General features: G+C 49.0%; 3 protein-coding genes across 8 annotated transcripts; 1 reads left to right on the top strand and 2 right to left on the bottom strand.

The window, feature by feature from the left end:
- Positions 1–1,801: 1,801 nt before the first annotated feature.
- Positions 1,802–4,110, bottom strand: mrpl12 (mitochondrial ribosomal protein L12). The gene is made up of 5 exons (XM_066704156.1): positions 3,904–4,110; positions 2,912–3,101; positions 2,732–2,806; positions 2,463–2,597; positions 1,802–2,347 (listed from the first exon to the last, which is right to left on the bottom strand). Exons 1-5 carry the CDS (start codon positions 3,960–3,962, stop codon positions 2,231–2,233), a joined length of 576 nt encoding a protein of 191 aa, XP_066560253.1. The 5' UTR covers positions 3,963–4,110; the 3' UTR covers positions 1,802–2,230.
- A 2,836-nt stretch (positions 4,111–6,946) lies between these two features.
- On the top strand, positions 6,947–10,349 carry LOC136749671 (methyltransferase-like 26 B). The gene is made up of 6 exons (XM_066704154.1): positions 6,947–7,148; positions 8,456–8,618; positions 8,715–8,774; positions 8,906–8,973; positions 9,430–9,508; positions 10,154–10,349. Exons 1-6 carry the CDS (start codon positions 6,949–6,951, stop codon positions 10,199–10,201), a joined length of 618 nt encoding a protein of 205 aa, XP_066560251.1. The 5' UTR covers positions 6,947–6,948; the 3' UTR covers positions 10,202–10,349.
- A 281-nt stretch (positions 10,350–10,630) lies between these two features.
- On the bottom strand, positions 10,631–22,576 carry hgs (hepatocyte growth factor-regulated tyrosine kinase substrate). 6 transcript variants are annotated; one of them, XM_066704147.1, is made up of 21 exons: positions 22,441–22,576; positions 20,930–21,014; positions 20,690–20,765; positions 20,475–20,567; positions 19,520–19,643; positions 19,384–19,436; positions 19,011–19,079; positions 18,679–18,803; positions 18,475–18,571; positions 17,610–17,708; positions 16,613–16,708; positions 16,437–16,475; positions 16,170–16,325; positions 15,760–15,973; positions 15,333–15,505; positions 14,825–14,965; positions 14,389–14,569; positions 14,149–14,282; positions 12,624–12,740; positions 11,846–11,941; positions 10,631–11,736 (listed from the first exon to the last, which is right to left on the bottom strand). In XM_066704147.1, exons 1-21 carry the CDS (start codon positions 22,475–22,477, stop codon positions 11,629–11,631), a joined length of 2,313 nt encoding a protein of 770 aa, XP_066560244.1. In that variant the 5' UTR covers positions 22,478–22,576; the 3' UTR covers positions 10,631–11,628. The 6 variants fall into 6 exon arrangements, with proteins under 6 accessions (XP_066560244.1, XP_066560245.1, XP_066560247.1 ...); XM_066704148.1 differs by having other exon boundaries at positions 15,760–15,970; XM_066704150.1 differs by having other exon boundaries at positions 18,493–18,571.
- Positions 22,577–25,348: the final 2,772 nt, after the last annotated feature.

Raw genomic sequence — 25,348 nt, 5'->3', positions numbered from 1 at the left:
GCTGCAGCGGCGGCCCCGGGCCCGGCCTCCCTCACGCCGAGCGCCGCCCCTGCGCCCCTGCGCCCCGGCGCCCGTCTATACACACATCGCTGCACATCCGAGCCGCGCATGTCTTTGTAAGAGACGCGTCCTGCGCCGGAGTGACGCCACGTCTGTGCGCAGCCGCTGCCAAGGGTGACCGAGTTCAAGTCCTGCAAACACTGCAGCAGTTTCTCGCCGGCCTCCCATTCATCTTTTTGTAGCATAGTTTTAACATATAAAAGATATAAATGCAACAATGTCACAGTTCATATAAGGGAACGAGTCAAAGTAAATAAATGCATCAGGCTCTTTTAAAAGACTGCATGCCAACTGCACACTCCCCCAAAACCTGAGTCACCTGTGGCATTGTGCAACAAACCCGCACATTTGCGTGTCCTTTCATTGTCCCAGCACAAAGTGCACCTGTGTCATGGTCATGCTGCTTAATCCGCTCCCTCATATGCCACAGCTGTCCGGTGGAGAGATTATCTTGAAAAAGGAGAAATGCTCCCTAACAGGGATGTCAACAAATTTGTGCACAAAATGAGAAATAAGATTATTGTGCGAATGGAACATTTCTGGGATCTTTCATTTCAGCTCATGAAACATGGGGGCATAAATGTGCGTATAAATGTGCCCCCGTCCCTGTGGGAAATAGCAGTTTACATTACAGTCATGGGCGACTCTGCTGTTCTCAGCTTTTTTTAATCCTGCCCACATCGTGCACTTCACACACACACACACACTCAGCACAGAACTGGTTTTCAGCAGTATGTAACTGTTCCTGCCACTACAGTAACTTGCAGAGCACCTGCCTCATGAAGGGTGACAAAGAACACACCGGCCGCACTGCTGTCTGGGGTCAGTCCAGGTCAGGGTCTCTCCAGGCACAGGAATGCCTGCCGCCAGGGCTGCACCAGGGCTGCGAGTACGTGAGGGGGTAAGAATAGCAGCTCTTCTACAGGCCGTATTTATCAGCACAGGAGTGGGGAGGGCAAGCTGGGGCAACACTGATACTTCTGTGCTGCTGGGTTTACAGAATAGACTAATGGTCCTGGAAAGTTTTGTCGGTCACGCCAAATCGCTAATTGCAACAGACTGGGACTGCATGGAAGTTATCGATCAATTAAGGGAATTCTGGTCATTGACGGCTTGGAAAAGGTGGTTCATTTTCTTTATACCAAGTGTCCACAGCACTTCATTTCACAACTCACCATCTTAATTGGTCACATTGAAATGGCTGCAGTCGTTAAGAAATTGATAATTAAAGGTTACCTATACACCCTGTTTGATCGGGACCCTGGTGAATGGGGTTTGGGCAGCACTGATTTAGACCCTTCCAGTGAGCCAGGGCTGAGGGGCACCGCAATAAGGAAACGATGCCAGACCCGACCACGGCATCGTTTACTCCAGGGAAACAGTCCACAGGCGCTGCTCACGTTCTGCGCTTTATCTTAAGTTCCTAAATCAAGTGAACCAAGTGCCAAATCCCTGATGAGAGGATAGGAATGAAGGAGGGAGAGAAAAAAAACATCACCTCCAGGTGGAAAGCTGAAGGAACTACACCCAGTGAAGAGCACAGCTACCTGCATCCGCACTGAAAAGAAAACAGGAAACACACTTCGGCTCCCAGGAGGGACAGGGACACAGATTGACAGATCAGAGGGAGTTGTGTAGCAGGAAAGCCCTCATGATCGCAGTCTCTGTGTGTGTGTGTGAGAGAGAGAGAGAGAGAGAGAGAGAAAATCAACACCACCAGGCCTCCAACACATCTGCTTGATTTTCTTTTTTTTTTATTTAATATCATGATACACAATTACACTAGATTCAAGAACACATTACAGAGGCTTCCTGAACCCCGTCAATCCCTCTGCTGTCCACCAGCGCTCACCCCACTGTCCAGGGCATCCCACAGCACCGGTCCCGCCCTCCCACAGACAGACGGACAGGTGGACGGAAGAAGGGACAGACAGAGGGAGCCCAGTCCAGGTCAAACGCTGGTCCCACTGGGAACCCGGGCTGTCTCCGCACCCCGGCCCTCCGCACACAGAGACACTTCATTTTCCTCATTTGTTTTGTTATTTTGTACAAAAAAAAAAAAAAAAATCACAGAGAAAGATGGAGCTGGCGGAGGTGGAGGGCGTGGTGCGGGGCAGGAGTCGACACGTGAAGAGGAGGAGGCGGGTTGAAGAGGGGCAGAGGCCACACGCTACTCCAGCACGACGGTGCCACCCGCCGCCTCCAGCGCCGCCTTGAGCTTCTCGGCCTCGGCCTTCGACACGTTCGCCCGGATCTCCTGTGGCAGCGACTCCACCAGCTTCTTCGCCTGAGAGAGAGGGACAGGGAGGGTGCGAGGAGAGAGAGGGAGACATCAGGGAGGGGAGTGATCACAGGGGATGAGAAAGAGTGGGGGGTGACTGAAGGAGGACAGGGAGACTTACCTGTACCAAGTTGAGGCCCTGGATGCAGTTCTTCACCTCCTTGATCAGTTTCACCTTGTCTGCCGCCTGCAGCTCCGTCAGCTTCACCGTGAAGTGCGTCTTCTCCTTCACGGGCACCGCCTCCTCCTCCGCGGCCTGCGCGCACACGGACACGGGGACAGACAGGGACAGGACATACACCGTCAATCAAAACACACTGCCGACACACATGGACAAATACAGGTCAGAAGCACCGAGAACAGACAGGCGCTACAGACACAGACTGGTACCTGAGCTGCAGGCTGTGCTGCTGTTGCCATGCTGCCCATGGGCATCATGCCCACATCCTGGATGTTCAGCGTTTTCTGCAGAGACAGACAGACAGTAATTAGTGGGCGAATGTGTTGAACTATGAATGTACCCGTCTGTAGAAGTGTTGCAGGGCAAACTCTTCTCCTCCCTCCTCGTACCTTGAGCAGCTCGTTGAGGTCGGACACCTCGAGCAGCGTGAGCCCGGCGATGTCGCTGACCAGCTGCTGTATTTTGGGGGAGTACTCTTTGGGGGCGCCGTCCAGCAGGGGGGCGGCCAGGGCATCGGAGCTGCTGGGGGGGGTGGTCTTCAGCCGCCGCAGAGCGCAGAACGTGGGCAGCGCCTGTCGCCTGTCAACAACATCATCTTCATCATCATCAAAGAGGGGCGAGAGCAGCAGCAGCAGTCAGAGCAGCCTGAATGCCCAGCTCCCCTGCCCTGCCCTGCCCTTGGAAGCTCGGCTGCAGTTTTAACCGCTCCAGGAGCGATCCTGTGCATCACATTTGAGCAGTGTCTTGCCGGTTACCTTTACAGAACCATCTACCTGCCCCATGTCCGTGTCTACTACTGAACACACCACACACAGCTCTGGTCTGGCTCTGATCTTGAACTTCTGCATCCTGACCTGACACGACTCATACAACACCCTACTCTCTCACACTATCTATATATATATATATATATATATATATATATGCTTATAGTCTCTCTCACACAAATTATATACATACACATAGTGTGTATATATAATTTGTGTGTGAGAGAGAGAGAGACTGTCTCACACTCCTGGCGGCGCTGGGGCTGAACAGGTTTGATTGACCTTGACTCCCATCCCGAGTCCCCTGCTGTCGTTATTGTAATGATCTCCTCACACACAGCTGATGCGCCCCGTGTCGCCGCCGCCACAGACAGACAGTGGACAGAGGTGGACAGACGTGGACAGACCTACTCCCACCCCGGGACCCGACATCAGCGCTGCTCTGCGGATTCAGAGTGACGCCCGGCTCTGCGCTGCGCTGCGCTGCCCTGTAACCGCGACCCGACCCGACCCGACCCGACCCGACCCGACCCGGCTGTGTGTCCCCTCGCCCGCCCCGCTCCCCCGGCAGTGCGGGATGAATCCCCGCTGGCCGGCTCCGTCGCGGTACTGACCCGTGCGTGTGAGCGGCGGCCCGCAGAGCGGCCCGGATACAGGGTCTAGTGCAGAACATGGCGGTCCAGTCCGGCGAACAGCTGAGCTTCTCGGCGTCGTGCAGAAAAAGGCGCACCCGGTTCCAATTGTCCCCGTCTCTCTCTGTCCCGGGTGTTAAAAGCACATGGCGTCCTCCTCTCTGCCTGACCTACCCGCAATGCAGTGCGCCGCGGCTCTCCGCCTTCAAAACAAAACTTTATTGACAGTGACGCGCAAACACACTAGTCTTAAAGGGATATTGGAAACGTGAACCGATAGATATGCCGGTTTTATTTAAAGGTATTATTCACTGGTGGAAACAATATAAAATGTACAACAGTTGGAAGAGAAAGAAATAAACTATTATAATAATAATAATAATTGAAGGTATCTGAAGATACTATTTCTGTTTGTGACCGTACTTTTTGCATGACATATGATTGGATATGTATTATTGTATGGTCGTATGCAGATTAATATCAGTGATAGTTTGCAGTCGAAGTAGTGGTAGTGCTGTATAATTGAGGTCAGCTGTCCTGTGCATCAGGAATAGTGTGTCAAATAAAGTACATTAGTGGCTGTAGTATAATAGCAGGTATGTTCATGTTTATGATAGTATGTTAGTTAGTGTAAGTGTTAGTGTATATGTAAGTATTGATCGTGCAATGGAATTAGCCCCAAGAGTAATTCAGCTGTAACATCATAAACCCTCTATAATATGCAAATACGAGTACAATTAAATACACAATGTGGTAGAAAGCACCTTAAAAAGTGAAGTAAGGGAATAAAAAATGTCCTACAGTGCTGTGAGCCCAGTATGAGATTGTGACACTTGTGTCCCCTACAATAGGGCTTCCCAACCTTTTCCATTCCAAGGCCCACTTGATCAACATCATAAATCTTTGAGGCCCACTACCCACAAAATCCATTCAAAAACTCATTTTTAAATACATTAAATACATTTGTCAATGACGTCACATGAGCTAGTAAGTGTATAGAATTGAATGAAATCCTTTTTTTTTTTTTTTTTACAATTAATCCATATAACAAAATAAAACATCCCCTTGTAGTTAAAAAGTTTTATGTCGAACAGTAATCGTGTTTTAATTTCTTTTTACAAGCACAAGGTTTATATATAGGTAGGCTATTGATTTAACTTGCATGAAACATGTTAACCTTCCAGTAAAAGCACTTTACTCTTAATAAACTGTATGTGTGGTGACATATGCATGTTATCTTTAATTTGTATTTTATTCAATAGAGAAAATAGTGTCGGAAATAACGAATCGGTATTAAAACGGTGTAAAACCCTTGATGAATAAACCCCGGTGTTCAGTAACATTAAAAAAGACAACTAAACTGAAAGTAGTAAATACGAAAGACACTAGAACACAGTAACCTTAATAGTTGGGTTAACTAAAGAAAAAGACTCCCTTCTACAGTTTGTGTCAACATTATTATTATATATTTTCAGTATATAATAATAATAATAATAATAATAATAATAATAATAATAATAATAATGGGTCAATTGCAATTAGTACGGAGTTGCTTACTAACCACGGGATCATCTGCAGTTAGTGCGCTGCTTTCAGTTCGTTGCAATAGACCCATTAATCCTAATAAATTATGCATATTAATTTAAATTTACATTGATTAAATGATCCCGGAGATTGGTAGTTCCTCCGTGATATACCAATTTTCATTTGTACAGCTTACATTCAACTTTTTGGGTGTCATCTGTGTATTTAGCAAAAGATCCCAAACAGCAGATGTTTTTCGAGACATTTGTTTCGTTTTTCACGTTTGCATTATATTGCACAACACTTTCCACGATGGCAGATAAAGAAACAATAATGCAGAATAACACAGAGTGGTCCACATGTATGCTGATAGATGGGGGATAGTACTCTTTCAGAAGAAAAACAGTTCAATTATCAGTGTAATCGTACAAAATACATTGTTTAAATTTAATCTGGTCCAATACCTGCTGACACAACAGTTTTTAACTTTGTTATATTCCACAACTTTTATTTAAGTAATGGGCATTATACAAATCAAATGTTTTAATGTAGATAGACTACGAGTGACATCTGAAGTCAATGTCTGTATTTGAAACCGCATACTACTCAGTAATGTTGAAATGTTGGTATGTAGTACGTGTAGTATGGGTAGTATGCGGTTTCAAACAGCCAATTTCTATCAACAAGAGAAAAAAAATGATGTGATGTGACAAGCCTTCAAAACCTCCGAAGGTCTGGACTGAACGAACCTTCGAACCTTCCAAGACAGGCCTAATTATTATATTTTTTTTAACAAAAAATGTATTCCTATTTTAAAAGCATTCAAAAATATATGTACCTCTACTGCCCACAGGTTGGGAATCACTGCCCTTCAAGATTGTGGTGTGGTGTGCTGTGGTAAAAACACAGTAAGGGTTAGTGTGGTGTACCATGTATACTAAAGTGAAGACTTCAAACTCTTCGGTTATGGTTGACCCTGGCATGCACACAGTCTGCTATTCTATGTGTGTCCCTTCTGAGCAGGACACAGGGTACATAAGAACATAAGAAAGTTTACAAACCAGAGGAGGCCATTCGACCCATTGTTTGGTGTCCATTAATTACGAATTGATCCAAGGATCCTATCCAGTCTATTTTTAAATGTTCCCACATTTTCAGCTTCAACCACATCACTGGGTAGTTTGTTCAGATTGTGACGACTCTCTGTGTGAAGAAGTGTCTCCTGTTTTCCGTCTTGAATGCCTTGAAGCCCAATTTCCATTTGTGTCCCTGGGTCCATGTGTCCAGTGTAATGCTGAGCAGGGCACAGGGTAGTGTAGGGCTAAGCAGCGAAATCAGACCCTGTCACTGATTATACGCTCTTATTTACAGAGCACTGTGCGCACAGTGCATGTGAGCTGTCCATCACAACAGCATTGCAGGTAATCCTCTTAGCCTGGTAATCCCTGGGGCCCATCTGCAGCTCAGGACCCGAGGTGCTCAGAGCTGTGCTGCCCTCTGATCATGCTACTGTCTCCGGCGGCCGAGCGCAACAAGGACGCGCTGCTCGCGGTGCTGCGGGCGCTGCTGGAGCCACAGTCCTACCACAAGCTGTTCGCCCTGGAACTGGGCTCCGGCTCTGGCCAGCACGTAGTGCACTTCGCAGAGGACCTACCCTTCATTACCTGGCAACCATCAGACCCCAGCGAGGAGGCACGACAGAGGTACGGCACTGCTGCCATCGCAACACAACTACTCTTCTTCTTCTTCTTCTTCTTCTTAGTAGTAGTAGTAGTAGAAGCAGGAGATAGTAATGTGTCTCTCTGAGTACATTTGTGTCTCTGCAATATCTGTGTCTCTGCCATACCTGTGTAAATATGCAGTATTATTATTATTATTATTATTATTATTATGTATTTCTTAGCAGATGCCCTTGTCCAGGGCGACTTACAAAATATAAAAGCAATACAAAATGTAATAATACAGTGCAATTCAAGGCAAAATACATTTTACAAATTCCAATTTACACAAGTGTATATGAGATATACAGTAAATAATATTGGAGGTCTTACATCCTAGATTGTAAAAGCTGGTAAGTGCAGACAAGATGTTAAGTCACAGTCAAGGACCAAGGAAAAGGGAGCATAGGGGAAATCAAAATAATACGAGTACGCAAGAAGCATGTTAAAACGTAAAGTGCTATCCTACAGCAGAGTAAATGACTAAATTACAAGTAGAGTCTTAAAAGATGTGTCTTGAGTAAGCGCCGGTAGGAGGTCAAGGACTCTGCTGTTATGACTTCAGTGGGAAGGTCTTTCCACCACTTAGGAGCCAGGGATGAGAAGGAGCGGCTCTGGAGGAAGGGGAGTGGAGAGGAGGTAGAGTTAGTTTTCTGGCACCGGAAGAGCGCAGTGGTCTGGAGGGGATGTTTGGTGAGACGAGTGTCTGAAGGTAGCTTGGTGCAGTGTGGTCCAGACAGCAGTAGGTGAGGGTCAGTGTCTTGAACTGAATGCGTGCCGGTATCGGGAGCCAGTGGAGGGAGTGGAGCAGTGGAGTAGCGTGTGTGAATCGGGGCAGAGAGAATATCAGACGAGCCAGAGTTCTGGATGAGCTGGATCAGCGGGTAGTGGATGCAGGCAGGCCGGCCAGGAGGGAGTTGCAGTAGTCCAGGTGGAAGAGGACCAGTGACTGGACGAGCAGCTGAGTCGAGTAGTCGGTGAGGAAGGGACGAATTCTGCATATGTTGCTCAGGAAGAATCTGCAGGTGCATGTCAGCTGGGTGTGGGAGAGCGCAGGATCGAGGGTGACTCATAGGTTCTTAGTGGAAGAAGAGGATGAGAGTGTCGTAGATTCCAAGGGGATTGAGATGCAGAGATCAGCAGAAGGTGAGGAAGAGGGGGGAAAAAAGAGGAGATCAGATTTGGAGAGGTTGAGTATGAGTGTGTCCCTCTGCAGTATATCTGCTTGTTTGTAGTAGCTGTGTATCTCTGCAGTATCTGGGTATTTTTGCAGTATCTGTGTGTCTCTGCAGTATCTGCTCCTACATCACTGCAGTGCAGGTGAAGAATGTGCTGCCGCCGGTGCCGCTGGACGCAGGGGAGCCGTGGCAGTGCTGGGGGGGGCTGCCCCAGAGCGCTTGTGACCTCGTCCTCTCCATCAACATGCTGCATTTCTGCCCCTTCAGCACCATTGAGGTACACCTGGACCGGCCCATCTGTGGGCCTCTCTGTGGGGCCAATGACCGCGTCTCTGTTTCTCTCTGCGTTTCTGACGACTCTGTCTCTGTACAGGGGGTGTTCAAAGGGTCAGGACAGCTGCTGAAGACCGGTGGCCTGCTGGTGACATACGGGGTGAGTGAGCTGGGTACAGTCGTTGTCACCTGCAAGCCACCCTGGGTAAAGGAGTGAGACACCTAATAAAACGAATGAACTGAACAAACAATCAAATTAAAAGCTGACACCCTGTGCGCTCTTCCTCACAGCCCTACGCCATCAACGGGATCATCAGCCCTGACAGCAACGTGCAGCTGGACAGCAGTCTGCGGGAGAGGTCAGTACAGCACAGGGCCATCGGCCCCGCAGTCTGAGGAGAGGTCAGTACAACACAGGGCCTCAGATTCAATGGAGGCCTGTGGACACTGTGACCCTCCAGGTCCAGAGCTGCACTCAGCTGAGGGGCCACAGTATCCACAGGCCTCTTTCAGACGCCCGCCTGCCCACAACCAGGAAGCAAATCCTAACTGGTGCAGGAAAAAACAGCAGGCAGTTATGCTCTGTGCAGGTGTCATCAGTCCTGGTGCTGGAGGGGCCACATGGCCCCGGGTCTCCCAGCTCTCTGTAAAACCCCTAACTCTTCCAGAGCTGCGCAGAGCCACACACTGGTTCGATTAAGATGAGAATGAGCTCTGTAAAGCAGCAGAGACTGAGGCCCCCTGCTGCCCAGAGGCAGTGCTGTGTGCCGGGAGCCCCAGTGACAGCGCTGTGCCGTGCTCTGCTCTCCACACAGGGACCCGGCCTGGGGGCTGCCGGACATCGACGTGCTGCGGCAGCTGGCCTACGGGAACAGCCTGCGCCTGGAGAGGATGGTGAGTCAGGCCGTTAGGCCCATGTCTAATGGTTTATTTCATTTTATAAATTGTTCAAGGTTTCTATTCATATTCATCTATTTATTTAGTATTTATGTAGTATGCTTTTCACTGTGTAAAGCGCTTTGTGGTGCTATACAAATAAAATAGATTGATTATTGCCACCCCTGAGTCTGCAGCCTGCCCAGCCCACGAGTGCACCGGGGTCAGAGCAATAACAGCCCCTTCACTGTCAATCCCCCTCAGCCCCTGAGCCACTCTGATTGAAGTCCCCCCTCCCTCACCCAGGCTGTGCAGCAGGGAGGGCCTCTCAGCAGATTCTGCAGGCCTCCTGGTGTTGTCACTTCTTGGGTTCGATCTGAAACAAATGTCATGACACAGGTGGTGGGGGGGGTGGTTTGATGCTGCAGAGATGATCATCTGTGAAACTACACTGCGAGCCTGGCTGTAGGGGTGGGACTACTGTGCTCCCTGCACTGAAGAGGGACGCTGGGACAGGAGGGTGTCGATGCATGCCGGGGGAAACGGAGGGGGGGGGCACACCTGATCGTTTAGGATGTTTGATTCAAAACCCCATTGACAACCCAGGAATAGCATTAGTCAAGATATCCTCGGGACTGTGGGTGCTGTGTCTGTGCTTTTCAGATCGAGATGCCGGAGAGCTGCAAATGCCTGGTATTCAGGAAGATCTGACGAGGATGACTGACAGCCCGGGGAGAGACCAGGCCTCAGGCAGCACAGTCCCTCACCTGTAGCTGTCAGTCACATGTCTTTGGAGCCGGGGGGGCGGTAATGGGACAGGTCTGCCACTTGTGTCCTCCTCAGTTTCTGAAAGTTTTTTTCCTTTAAAAAAAAAAAATTCAAAATAAACCTTTGAAGGAAAATTCAGTTGCTTTCTCATTGAACTTGTACAAGGGTTATACAGGGGTTAAAACTGGACACGGAGGAGAGGTTCTGGACCCAGGCTGGTCCGGTATACAGAGGAAATGGGCCCCTGCCAGAGGGTTTGGATAAAATAAATAATCATAATTCTGTAATTGTGATTGCGAAGTGCGAGTCACTATCTGCCATAATTGAAAGCATGGCAGGGTGGAGGGGGACACAACTGAAGACCACAGCAAAAACAGAACAGAATAGTTTATTAAATATAATCTTAAAATGACGTTTCGAAGTCGGACAGATCAGAATGAGGGGAGAAGGAAGGAAAGAAAGAAAGAAAACAGAAAAATCCCCAAGAGGTTCACAAATGACAGAGGGTTACAGGAAGTCACTGGGTGTGGGTTTGTTACACACATGCTGCATATACGGCCATTACTACAGAGCAGGACCCCCCCACCCCCACCCCCATCACTGTCTGAGAGAGTTCGACTCCACAACCAGAGAGGGGGGAGGGGGCAGCAGTCAGCCAGAGCAGATCATTCCCCACCAGCAGGGGGCAGCTGCAGGAAACAGCCTCTCAAACAACATGGTTCTCACTCGATCAGCACTCAATCTCTCACGCTGTACGAAGCATGCAGGTCCTCTTAGAAAATCATCATCATCATCATCGTCGTCATCATCAGAGGCAAGGATGCCCCCCCCCCCACCGCCGCATTTTCTTGTTTAGTTCTCTCCTCATTTTAACCCTTTCGCTGACAGACATGATCCACTGATTTCAAATATAATAATTTTCTTACGACAGCTTAACTAGTTGAAACGTCCGCATCTGCATCTCGTTTCATAAGGAAACACTAAAGAATGAAGGAAAGAAGGAAGAGAGAGCGAGAGAGACCGGCTCTGGAAGTGTATCAGCCCCCCCCACCCTCTGAACGAGAGACTGGGAGGCCACCCTGCGCTCCAGGGATCTCGTGACAAGGTGCTGAGCGACATTTCCGATCCGGGTTCGCTCCAGAGCAGCGCACACCCCCCCCATTTGTGTTTTTGGGAATTAATGACGATGTGACACATAGCAGGTTGGGGGTGGTGGGGGCTCCCACAGGGGCTCTGAGATAAAGCACTGGAGTGATGACCTGTGTTGGGGGGGCAGGGGCTGATACACAGGGGGCTGACAGAGCTGGAGACAGGAAGCAGAGTGTAGTGTATGCTGGGTCTCGGGCCGGGGATCCGGGGGGCCGAGGCGGTCAGTCGAAGGAGATGAGCTGCGCCTCCCCGCCACCCTGGGCCACCGGCTGCTGCTGCTGCTGCTGCTGCTGCTGGACCTGCTGCTGTGGACCACCGGGGGGGGGCATCTGCACGGAAACAGAAAGAGAGGTTAGTCAGAACAGAGGGAGGAGAGAGGGATGAGTCTCCACGGGACAAGGAGTGTGAGAGGACAGAGGCAAGAGGGGAGGGACCCACCTGCTGGTACATGGGCTGCTGTCCCGGCAGGTACTGCTGCTGCTGGGGCATCGAGGGGAGGTTGGGGTCCTGGCCGGGCATAGCAGACATCATGTTCTGAGCACAGGGGGGGGGGGAGATAGAGCAGAGTCAATGCATGTCTGAGTCTGAAGGGTCTTTCCCAAAGGGGTAACAGAATTCTGCAGGTGGGCAAAACAAACAACCTAGAACAGACACTCAAGTTTGATTCATATCTTGCCTTCGTGGCAGATTTTCCTGCGTCTGGTCTCTATTGAATACCGTTTTATTGTTTGAAGTATTTTACATTACATAAAAAAACCATACAAAGTTTTAATACTTGTGATTAAAACTTAAAATTCATTTCTAAAATTAATAGAAAATTAGTTTCTAAAATTCAAATCAAAGTGATTTCAAAAGAACTAAGAAAAAGAACAAACCAAAAACAAGTGAGTAAGTGTTTTTCAAAACAATCAGTGCATGTAACTAAATCAAATCAATTAATTAAAAAAAATCTGATGCATTGTGATGCACTAGACAAATCAAAACTAAAACTGAACAAAATGCATTCCTTTTTCTTTTAAAAGATGGTCAATGCACCAGATAACTCAAAAAATACATTTTATAAAATGAGAAGCCAGTGTGTTTAAAAACAGTAATATATTTTTTTTATTTTTCAATAATTAAAAGCAAATACTTTAACAATCAATCAATCCTGGTGCCTATTGAATCTGGCACATTGAAGCAGGGAAGAGAGGCCAGCAGGGGGCAGCAGGCTCACCTGCATGTTGTAGGGCTGGTAGCCCATGGGCACAGGCTGGGAGCCCATGTAGCTCATGCCGCTGTTCTGGGCAGCCTGGGATATCGGAGGAATGCTCTGCGACTGGGACACCACGTTCTGCAGGGAGGGGAATGCAGCATCAAGACAGAGACACATACAGAGAGGGACAGACTTTTTCCACACTCACTCACTCACACAGCAAGTATACTTCACCGCGACAGACACAAACACAGACCCAAGGGCCCGAAAGATATATTGGAGCACCAATATTAATCGGCCGATATTGGCCTTTTACACATATCTGAATTGGCACATATTCCACCGATGTATTTTCTCAAACTATTGGCTAAATATTTTTTTCAAATAAGCATAAAATCCTTCGTCACACTTCAGACAATAAATAAAATAAGTTTATTTGGTTTTACAGTCATTATAAATTATTTACCATTATTTTTTAACAGTTATGGTGTTTTCGTTTTTGCTGGAAGCTTCCGACTCCACAGTGAATCTCATGCGCAGCATGAAACTATCACACCCCCGCTGAGAAACACAGGGCACAAACTAATAAACCTGTTTTACTAAAACCCTCATAACCGATGGAAAGTGTTTTTGAAAGCTGCATTGCATTTGAGTATCCATGGTTTTGATTATTTCCATCATGACTGAAGATTACCATATACTATGTCATGGAAGCGCATTTTTACTGAAAAGTTAATTAAATCGCTTTTCAAAATTCACAATAGCAATTAAAATAAAATAAACAGTAAATGTTCGCTGAAGATTTTGACTGATGTTGATTGATGTCTCCAAATGACAAGCAAGCTTAGATCACACAAACATCTAAAGACAATTAGTGAAAAACACATCTCTCAGACAATGTTGGATAAAACTGAAACTATACATATTTATAAAACTATTTCAAATCCTACATTGTGTTTTGGCTGCAATATTATTGCAATATGTTTAACATACGTATTAAATAAGTTACACTTTCGAGGGCATTTGTAAATACATTTTTTAAAACAAATGCATCTGTGCTGTGCTGTCTGCACTAACCTGTCCCTGTGTGATCGGCAGTGTTGAGCACTGAGCAGGACTTGCGAACCTGACACGTGTAAAATGCTAATATAAGCCAGACCAGCACTTTGTGGTTGTTATTTATTATGAAAATGTATTTATGTATTTATTATGTAAAATGTTAAAATCCTGCCTTCAGTGCATGTGTGACAATTTATCTCTGACAAGAGAGATATGAGGGATCCATGCTAGAAAATGTCTGTTTTGCATGCTAACAAAAAAAAAAAAAAGTGAATATCGGCAGATATATCGGTAATTGGTGAAATTTAGCTTCCCAAATATCGGTATCAGACCCAAAAAATCTGTATCAGTCAGGCTCTAACAGACACCCCTTTTGCCTTCAATCATGGTTAGTTCAACAATCAACAAACCAACACTGAGCCAACAACACCCCCACCCCCCAGAGCACACTCGCCCTCTAACCCCTCTCCCTCCCGCACTGTCTTGCCTGGTAGGCCTGCGTGGGGGTGGGCTGGTAGCTGGAGTAGGCCGGGCTGGTGGTGGGCACGGCTTGTCCGGGGGCGGCGCTCTGCCCTGAGGAGCCGGCCGCCTGGTAGAGATAGGCGTTCACCATGTTGGGGTCTGGACAGAGAGTACAGAGAGAGATGTCACTCAGCATCACCGTCACCTCAAAGGCTGCTACAACATAGCCTAGGCATCCCATCACCGCATCCCCGCCCAGGCTTACCGGTGGCAGAGACGGGCATGGCAGGGTAGGGTGCGGTGCCAGGCTGGCCCGGCTGGTTCATATACACGGTGTGCATGGGGGAGCCCTCCACGGAGCCCGAGGGGCTGAAGGTGGCAGGGTAGTTGGGGGGGCCGGAGGGCTGGTACACTACGCCCCCTGCCACCGGGGGCAGGGACTGCAGCTGCACAGGGGGAGAGAGAGGGAGAGAAAGTCAGTTATTATTAGTCACCATTTCTGACCTTTTCCATTTCAGCACTCTGCACACCTCTCCACTGCTGCCCCACCCCCACACCCCTGCCCTGCCTGCAGACTAGTGGAGTCGCACGCTGCCTCTGAGCCGAGCCTCCAGCGTTCAGCGGACAGGACACACAAGACCCAACACACGGGCCCATGGAGCCACGGATCAGTACCTCCCCCCCCCCCCCACAGTGCTCACCTGTGCGTAGGGCAGCGAAAAGGCTGGCATCTGGGCACGCATCTGGATGGTGTGTTTCTGCTGCTCCAGGCGCATCTGGCGCTCCTTCTCCTGCTCCTGCAGACGCTGGATGGCCAACTGCCTCTGCATCTCCAGGTACTCCTGACAGACAGACAGACACACAGACAGCCGTCAATCAACCAGCCGCTCAGCCAGGTTCAACCATTTATTAGCACCTGGCGTTAACTCAGGACGCCTCGGAGCGCATTTCACACAACATTACCAATTAAACACAATTCTTAGCACACACAGGTCCCAATTAACACAAGTCCTGCTTAAACCAAACGAGAAAATTATAACAACTTGGGAACGTCACGCTGAGCCGTGAGGTCAGAGCAGCTATGATCACCAAACGTAGAGAAGCTCGGACCACAGCACGTGGAACATACACTATATTAATACACAATATTGCATTATGGTATCAATAGATAATAACAGACTATGAGACCCCTGGCATAGACGGACAGACCTGCTTCTTCTGCCTCATGATCTCCAGTTTCTGCGCGAGCTGAATCTGCCGCTGCCTCTCGGCCTCCTCCGCCGCACGGCGCAGCTTCTCCTGGTGCTCGTCCCGCAGGGCGTTCAGGGCAGCCCGCGCATCCCGCACCTGCGCCAGCTTGTCCTGCAGCCCCTCGTAGTACACTGAGCGCCAACGGGGGGAGAGAGAGGAAGATAGACTGTAAAAACAATATCATAGTGAGAGAAACTTTCAACACAGCAAGAACGATGAACACAGACAGGTGGAGATGATATTGGCAGAGTGAGAGATGAAGGGAGGAAGTCAGAAAAAGCGAGAGGTGGACAAAATAGAAAAGTTAGAGAGAGCAAGAGGGAGACAGTGAGGGGCAGAGAGAGCGAGGGGGAGACAGAAGGAGGCCATGGCCCCTGGTACCCACAGCGCCGCTCGTCCAGCTGGTTGAGCAGCTCCAGCAGCTGGGGGTGCATGTTGTTGATGGACTGGAAGAGCGAGAGCACGGCGCTGTCGTTGGTGATGCTGCGCCCGCGCATGTGGTTGCTCTTCATGCGGTTGAGGAAGGTGGTGACGGCGTTCTGCAGCGCCTTCAGGAACTGCTCGTGGTTCTCCTCCGACTCCCCGTTCTGGTACTGCTGCTGGAGGACAGGGCCGGCAGGGTGAGGGACACAACACTCACACTGTACAACTCAGGCACACTACTATTTACCCCCTTCCCCTAATCCTCCCTCAGTCCAGGCCACCCTGTACCCCTGCTTTGCCCTGATGCCCAGTCCTGGTGCTGTACCAATAGGCAGTCTGCACCAAGGACTGGGCTGGGCAGTGCCACTTTACCTCCACAACGTTGATTGGCTGGGCCGGGGGGTGGCTCTCGACGGGCTGGCTGATGGGCAGGGGCTCGGCCAACGGCACGGGCGCAGAAGGGGTGGGGCTCTTGCGCACCTCTTCCTGTTTCTTCTCCCAGTAGTTCCTGTTCAGGTAGCGTGCCAGCTGTGGGCGGCACAAGAGCAGTCCACTTAGCGAGTCAGTCAATTAATCAATTAACACTTGTTTTTATTATTTCAGAAAGCAGCACTCCATCGCACAGACCAGCGCTCTCACCTCGGGGTCGATCTCTTCAGCAGTGGGAGCCGAGGAGTTCTGCAAGAGGGTCAAGCGGTGAGAATAAACAGACGATTAATTAAAACAGATTAACGGGTACAGACGGGAGCAAAACAAATAAACAGCTGAAAGTGCAAGGGTTTCAGTGCTGCCCACAGGAGGACAGGCAGTCTTACCACAGGGGAGGAGTACAGGGTGCTGGCCGGGGGGGCGGAGGAGGTGACAGGCGTGGGCTCGGCCTTGGGGTACACCGAGTACGAGGTCTTCTGTCTCTGCAACACACAAGCACAATGCCGGTCACACACACAGGCCAGCACAGCACACTGGAATACACTGCGAGGGTCTGTGTGTGAGCGAATTTGTCTGTGTGTGAGTGAGTGTGTGCGTGTGCGAGAGTGAGTGTGTGTGTGTGTGTGTGTTTGAATGCATGTATTATTTCTTTCACAGACAAGAAGCAGATGCCCATATCCAGGGCGACTTACAATCGAAACACTTCAAAGTGCAGTAACACAATCAGTACAAAATACAATCAGCACACATCACTTGTTGATTAATTAGTAGGCAGATATAATACAGTCGAGTCCCAGGTGTGCACGGGGGTGGGGTGGGGTGGGGGGCGACACAGAACAAGTCACAGTAAAACAGTAGAAGTGCTGACTGAACAGAAGCACACAGGAGCCAAAGGAAGCAAAGTTTAATAAGAGAGCTGATAAGAGCCACAGAGCTGAGCCGTATCACAGGGACACCCTGAGAGGTGTGTCGAGTAGTCACAGGGAGGCGGTCAGGGACAGTGTTGTCCTGACCTCAGTAGGAAGGGCGTCTCACCCAACTGGGGCCAGGGTGGAAACGTGTGAGAGTGTGTCTGTGTGTTTGTGTGCGCGCGCCAGTGTCTTGCATTTTACGATAGAGGTCTATCCTTCCTTTAATCTGTGTGTGTGTGTCCGTCTGTCTTGAGGATGATGGCGTAGATGTATACTGTTTTTTAGGTCAGTGTGTGCAGTATGTTTAGTGTGTAGACTGTGTGTGTATAGATTGTGTAGTGTAAGGGGGTCCAGCACACTCACCATGCGCTCCTTCTCCTTGGCCACAGTGTGTGTGTGTGTAATGTGTAGACTGTGTGGTGTGTGTGTGTATATGTATATGTGTAGTGTAGGGGGGGTACAGCTCACTCACCATACGCTCCTTCTCCTCGGCCTCAGACTGCGACAGCGCGATGGCCAGCTGCAGCTCCTCCTCCTCCTGCAAGGCGGCCTCGTCTCGCTTGGGGGGCAGCTGGAGAGACAGGGCAGTGACAGGGCACACTGGGGCAAAGATAGGGGGCTACTGGGGTAGTGATGTGCATGAGGGGGCACTGGGGCAGAAGAGACAGGGGGTGGCACAGTACACTTGCCCTGAGCCGTAGATATGAAAGAATGATCACATGTAGGGAACCAGACACGGGGGCCGGTATTGTAGACCCCTGACTTGGCCACAACGGTCTTCTGCACGAGAGCAGATCTTTCTAGGGAGAAGAGTTACAGACACTACCCACAATGCAGCAGGGCAACAGCACTACCTGGAAATGTGTGCCATTTGGCTCTTCCCACCCTGATGAGACTCTACAGCTCCGGCACCGAAAACTTACTGACCAGAACACGATCTGAGCCTCAGGATGTCACGATCACAGCATTCCCATCCACACCCCCTCCCCCGTCACCCTGGGTGGGATTTTAAAATGCCTGACGATCCGACCCCAACACCGCCTCGAGCCAGGCTGCTTCTACTGACCCGAACTGAGCGTGTGGACCGGGACCAACTGCTGACTGCGACAGTCAGTGAGATGAGTCACCCAGGAAGCCACCAGCCCATGTGAACAGCACTGTGTCATATAGTGCCGTGTAACAGATAGTTGTGCAGTGCAGTGTTGTGTAGTGTTGTGTGTGGGGATGTGGTGCCGTGTCGAGGTGATCGTGGCCGTTGGTCAGTGGCACGTGCCCAGGGGAGCCCAGCCCAAGTGTGCACTGGGACACACAGGTGTAGAAGGCAGGGAACTACTTACTGATCCTTCGACCACTACCTGAGACTGCTGCGACAGGGGGCTGGTCAGGTACTCAGGGGGCAGCTCAGAGGAGCCGGCCGCTTTACCTTCCACCTTCCTGCAGAGAGAGCGAGAGTGAGTCTTCCCTGCCGACACCCTGCTGGGGCAGTTCTTTCCAGCGGCGTCCGTACCATGCCCTTTGAGGACAGGCTGGGGGGAACTCACTTGTTGAGCAGCTCGAAGCACGGCTCGCACACGCGCACCTCCTTCTCGATGCCGAACTTGGGGATGGTGGAGTATTTGGAGGAGCACTTCCCACAGAAGATCTGGCCACAGGCACGGCAGTGATGCTGAAGGGAGACACACACAGGGTTACCTCTCACACACACCTATACAAACTGCTTACAAACGATGCAGCAAAACAGCGCTACCAATAATTATAGATACATATGCACCCATACAAAACTAGTTACACACACAAACACACAGAGACAACTACACAAAAGGTACAAAACCAGACAGATTACCACAGAGGTGCCACAACATCGACAGCCTACCTTTCTGGTCATGACCCCAAACTGCACACGGCAGCGATGACACTCCTCCGCATCCACCCAATCAGGGGCCTGGAAGAGACCGATGGGCAGAGGGAAGACAATGAGAAATCACACACACATTTCCCTGGCATTAGATTGTTTAGGTCATTGACAATGAGCCACATAAACCACATGTTCACAGCTATTACAGCTATATACATCAAAATATAGATAGTGTGTGCCTATAAATTATGTATTCATATTGTGTATGTGTGTATGAATGCATATATTCCATACATCCTGAATATGGAGCCTGTGTGCACACGTTTGTGTGTATTAGAGCATTGTGTGGGCTTGTGTAGTGGACAGACGTCTGGACTGACAGGACACTCACCCTCTCAGCTGCGAACATGGCATCGCTCTCCTTAAACTCTGGAAACACGTGGCCTGAGGGAGGAGGGGAACAGGGCTTAGAGCATCAGAGAAAACAGAGACGCACGCACAAGCAGAGAGAGACAGGCTGCACTTACCCTCCACCTTCATGATCTGGTAGGTGTCCTGCACCACCTTGTACTTGGGCTCGTTGCGGAAGGCGTGGGCCCAGGCCTGGATCAGGTACAGGATTTTATTCCTCACATTGGGCTCCGTCTGTTTCTGGTGGAACAGCACTGCGCTCACTACACAACATACAACCCTGTACAGCCCTTTCTACATTGTACACATCACAGCACACCACAGCACTCACTACACTGTAGTGACAATACAGCATTGTAGCGTATGGCTCTTTTAAAAAAGCCTATATAAGGGCAGAGATAGGAACAAGGAATAAAACAAACACACACAAAATAGAGAAGTGCTGCTGAAGCCTAAACCACTCTTTCCTCTCCAAATGAAATATCAATACCAAGTGTAACACTCTGATAAGCCTTTGTAAACACAGCCCTACACACGACCCACACAGGAAACTGCACCAAACTGGTCTAACCCACAACTGCCTGGAGCAGCACAACTCAGACAAGTGCAACACTAACCCACTTACAATAAACAAACAAAGAGCTGACAGTCTTTACCACAGGCGTCACAGGTGTCCGAGTGTTCAGGGATCAGTACGGCAGCCAGAGAGCAGAACTGCCCTCTCAGGACCGGCTGACTATGACTCACAGGAGACCATGACGTCACCAGGAAGTCAGAGCAGTCGGTGCAGCACACTGAGAGGCACATGACTGCTGTTAGAGTCCTCCCCCTACCAGCAGGGGGAGGGCTCTGGAGCAGCAGTCATGTCCCTCCGCCTGCGGCCTGAACCGGAGAACAGCCCCGCTGCTCCCTCACAGCCGAGCCAGGGAGCAGGCTAGCTGGGCTAACACCCTCACACACTGCCCTCTGGGAGTCAGCGATGGGAGGACAGGGACAGGGACAGAGAGAGACAGAGAGAGAGAGAGAGAGAGAGACGGGCGCTATGGAGGGTCCGCAATAAGCGAGTGTCACCTTAAGCAGGTCCTTCAGCTCCTCCATCGTCTGCTTGCTGGCCACCTCATCGTGCACCGTCTGCCCACAGTTCTTCACCACTGACTCCAGCACCTGCACGCACACAGACCCGTCAGCACCCCCGCCGCCACCTCACCCTGGCCCTGTCACCCTCCCCTGGGGCCCCTTCCTCCCAGCCAGTCTCAGCCCCCACCGTGACACTGTTTAGCACTCACCTCCAGAGCATACAGGGCCACGTGGGGGTTCTTGTCGTTCAGCTTCTTCTTGATGGCGGCGATGGCATACTTCGCTCTGTGGGGGGGGGGGGGGGAGACAGGCCACTGTCACTATGAGCTACACACACATTGGGGCTTGGAAGGTGCCTGGAAACACTATAAAAATGGCTGCAATAAAACCACGGACAACAACATGATTAAGACATTATTAATTGGAGACGAGGGCGGAGTCATACTCACTGGGTGTCTCCCTGGCGAATGAGGTCACAGATCTGAAGGATGGACTCCCAGTCAGTCTCCAACAGCAGCTGACTGGTGGCTTTATCTGCAGGGGGGGAAGAAAGAGTCAGTGTAAAGCACAAACGAGTACAGACCCCATGGGCCAGCGTGGGGGTGGGCAGAGAGACGGGGTCGCTGGGCAGCTAGGAACCATCGCAGCTGGCACCGAATTGCATGGCCACACCACTACAGCCTCGGCAAAGGACCCCCAGCCCAGACACACCGGCTATCCGATTGCCCGCATCCCCCTCGGAACCCACTGCCAAGGTTTTGCGCGTCACAGTAACTCAATACAGAGACGTCGATGTGCACCGATCCCAGCTCCCCACAGACAATACGGGAGGCTCCATTTTGATCGAACACAGCCAGGGAAAACCCCTAGCTCAGACTGAACAGATAACCATCGCCCGAGCCCATGCAAAGCAGCCGCCCGGGTGTTGGAGCTGCAGACTGGCACACAGAGAGAGGGCAACCCTGCCACAGTGGGAGCACGGTTGCCCTCTCTCTAGTGAGCATGCAGGCTGCGCAGGGCACTATACCAGGCAGTGCACACAACACTTTGCCAATCACAAGACCGTTCAAAATGAATGCAAAACATAGTAACTCAGAGAAAATACTTTAAACAAAGAGCAGTGGACTGGTGCTGCGCCTGATCCCCACAGTTTCCCGTCAGTCGCCCAACTGTGCCGTTAAACACCGATTATTAGCTCCAAGGACACATGAACCCATACCGGGACAGCGCCTAGGACACAAGGCTGGAAACCATGTCCGCTGCAGTTACACATCGGCATCTAACGGGCCTGCGGGCCTGCGGGGCAGCTACATATGGGTCGTACTGTACAACACGGGTTCCTTTCCCATGTCGAGAAACGGAAAGAAAATTATGACGCAGTGCTTTCGACGTCAATTCAATCAAATACCATAAGCTGAACCGTGTTTTACAGGCTGGTTTGCTGTTAAATGCCTTGAAACTGATATTATTATTATTGTTCTTGTTGAAGTGTCATGTCATTACTAGTGCAGATGTCAATAGTTTGGATGTCAGTTATTTCGTAACAAAAATGACACCATGGCGGTACAGGAAAACTAAGGCTTTTTCCATTTTAGCAGCAGAAATATCGCTACGCTTTACAGGCTGAAACGTCTCCGGTGCGCCGCCGGCTCACTGCGCTGGAAGAGGCACGCAGCGGACAACACGACCCGGCATGATACCAGACCTGCCAATGGACCGTGTATGAGCTGGGGCCCCAGCTCCGATAGGGCGACCACGGGCTGTCCCGGGGCAGAGAGCCGGCCTGCGGGCAGGGAGAGACGGCGAAGGGCGGACCGGAATTGGCAAGGCCCAGACCTGGATCTCGCCGAAAACAATGGGGGCGAAAGCGATTCGCCCGACGACACGAAGCGCCGCGGGTTAGGCGTCAGATCGGCCGTCGCAGACGCGTAACCCGAGCGGGGGAGCGGCGGTGTTTTACCGAGAAGCCGTTCGAAGGTGCCGCCTCCCTTGCCCATGGCTGGCGAGTCGCAGGTTTCGGAGCCGCTGGGATGAGCCGCAGTCTTTCTGCAGCCGACGAGTGTATTATCTTTCTGGCTCTGACGCTCTGTGTCCTTCCGGCTTCCGCTACCGTAGAGGGCGTCGCAAGGCAGAGTTCCCTATACCCTACAGCGCCGCCTGGCGGAGGCTGCGAAACCTCACCCTGAAGTGTGTGTATGTATGTATGTATGTAGCTGTATGTACAGCATTAGTATTATTGTGTACGGTGAAGAAGCTGATCCGTCGTAAAGGGTTAACTGAAATATGAAAGTACACTCTGGCCTCCTTCTCATCCCTGGCCCCCAAATGGTGGAACGACCTTCCCACCGAAGTCAAAACAGCAGAGTCCTTGACCTCCTTCCGGCGCTTACTCAAGACGCATCTTTTCAGACAGTACTTGTAATATTAGTCCTTTTAATCCGCTGTAAGATAGCACTTCACAACATTTTACCATGCTTCTTGTGTTACTGATACTTGTATTATTGATTGATTTTCCTCTTTGCTCCCTTTCCCGTAGCCCTTGACTGTGACCTAACATCTTGACAGCACTTAGCTTTTACTGTCCAGGATGTATGACCTCACTTACTGTACTTACCTGTGTAAATTTGAATTTGTAAAATTTATTATACTTTGAATTGCTTTGTATAATGTAAATTTGAATTTGTAATGTTTGATGCCTTGTACTTAACTGTATTCCTGCACTTTGTATTGCACTTATGTTGTAAGTCGCCCTGGATAAGGGTGTCTGCCAAGAAATAAAAATAATAATAATAATAAAAACTGGGGTGTCGAAACAGAGTCGTTGTGAAGGATGTCTCCATCATTACACCAAGGGAGGTTGTTCCTTGCAGTTACACCACGACCCCATGGCTGACCAGGTGGGCTGAGAACAGGACAGAGACCAATCTGCAGACAGCCAGCAAGATACTGGGACCAGTTGTTCAAAAAGTTTAAGCTGGATCAGAATGATCTGGATTTGGAAATCCCATGTTTTGCTATCCAGGATCAGGTAATCTATTTTACTTTAGTGCCAGTTTTTCAAAGCAACATTGGATTGGATCACCCTGATCCAGATACAAACTTTTCAAGATTACCAAATCCGGATTACCAGTGCTCTAAATGGGACAACATATCACAATGTAGGCTACTAGCTATGTAAAGAACAGCAGGTAGAATAGCCAGCATGGGGTCACTTTAAGTGTTTTTATTTGAAGAGAAAGAAAACAGCACAATAAAACAATACAAACATCCCCTTCCATTTTCAATTTCTTTAAACAGTCAGACCCCTCATCTGATCCACAATAAATACATAAAAACAAACAAATATATATTATTCACAACTACATTGTGGATATTTTGAACATGTTAAAAATCATAAAAAGGCTAAATGTCCAATAGTTAACAAAATAAATAACGTTCAGAGTCCTTGCCTGTATTGTCCTGCACAACATCACTGCCAGGCGCAATGTTCCTCTCTGTGATGGCATTCATGATGCACCTGATCCTGTTGAAGACCCAGACCAGCCGGCGTTCTCTCAGAATGAGGGACTGACTGGACGTGCAATAAAGGATGCAATTGTTAGAGACTACTTTTTGACTGGTTCATCTCTGATGATTGTGTCATTGTAATTAATATACAGTGTTGAATGACAGTAAAAAAAAATATATATATATATATTGACAGCTGTTTGGGGGATTATTTTATGAAGACAAAATAATTTGTTTGTTTTGTACTTTACTGTACTGAAAGGCTTAATTGGTAGCCTAATGTCTACTTTATATACTTTATCACTGTAATGGTTAAACAAATCAAGTGCAAAATATAAATAAAATGTATATATACTACATGATACAAATGTTGTATTATTTTACACATTTTAAAGTTTTATTACATTTTGTTCCTGAAATCCACCCTGAATCCACCCTTCTGCTGCGATCAGGATAATCCTGTTTTTTGGCATCAAAGGTATCCCAATCCTACTAAAAAGTTTGAACACCACATACTGAAGGTTGGATCCAAATCAAAACCAAGACTGGATTATGTGATCTAATCCGATTTCAGAATCCTTTTTTTCTTTTGAACAACCCATTTTCAAGATCTGATCCAATCTGATAGCTGAACTCTGATCAGATTACTTCTGAACAACTCGGCACTGGAGATGTAACATTCAAATATAGAAAGATTTATGTTACTCTGTGTTGCTGAGGCAAGCTTATCCCCTAGCCTAGGAACCGAATGTGTATAAAACTTATGGTAGACTTGTAAACCTTGTCAACCTCTGCCTGTAAAACACGGCTCACTTTATGGTACATTGAATTGACGTTAAAAGGACTGCATCGTAATTTTCTTTGCCGTTTCTTGAGACCTTTGTTCCCCAGATAACAACTCCCCCACATGCTTGTATCAATAACCTAACATCATCACTCAGACCGGACTGTCTGCTTCATCATTGAAAGGACTCATCCTCATTAATGCTCCAGCACCGGCCTTTTACAACGCATTACAAGATGACAATCGTGCCTGGAAAGCAACAGTAATTCTCACTCAGCCCCATAATTTGTTTAAGCCTGTGTTTTTTGTGTGAAAAATAACATTATTATCTACGGGGCTTTAGTACCTATTAATAATATTATTATTATTATTATTATTATTATTATTATTATTATTATTATTATTGTTGTTGTTGTTTCTACAATCATTCCTGTCATAGCTGCACACACACACAAGACTCAGAGAAGTGTAGGTTAGTGTGGTGCACCATGGTAAAAACACAGTGAAGTAGCACTGTGCTGTGCAGCTGCGTGGCCTTATAGAAGAATATCTGTAATGGGAATCTGCATCAATACGT

This window comes from Amia ocellicauda, chromosome 5 (assembly GCF_036373705.1).
Source record: "Amia ocellicauda isolate fAmiCal2 chromosome 5, fAmiCal2.hap1, whole genome shotgun sequence".
Lineage (NCBI taxonomy): Eukaryota > Metazoa > Chordata > Actinopteri > Amiiformes > Amiidae > Amia > Amia ocellicauda.
The sequence above is the reverse complement of the archived record's forward strand: the minus strand, read 5'-3'. Positions and strand labels throughout refer to the sequence as shown.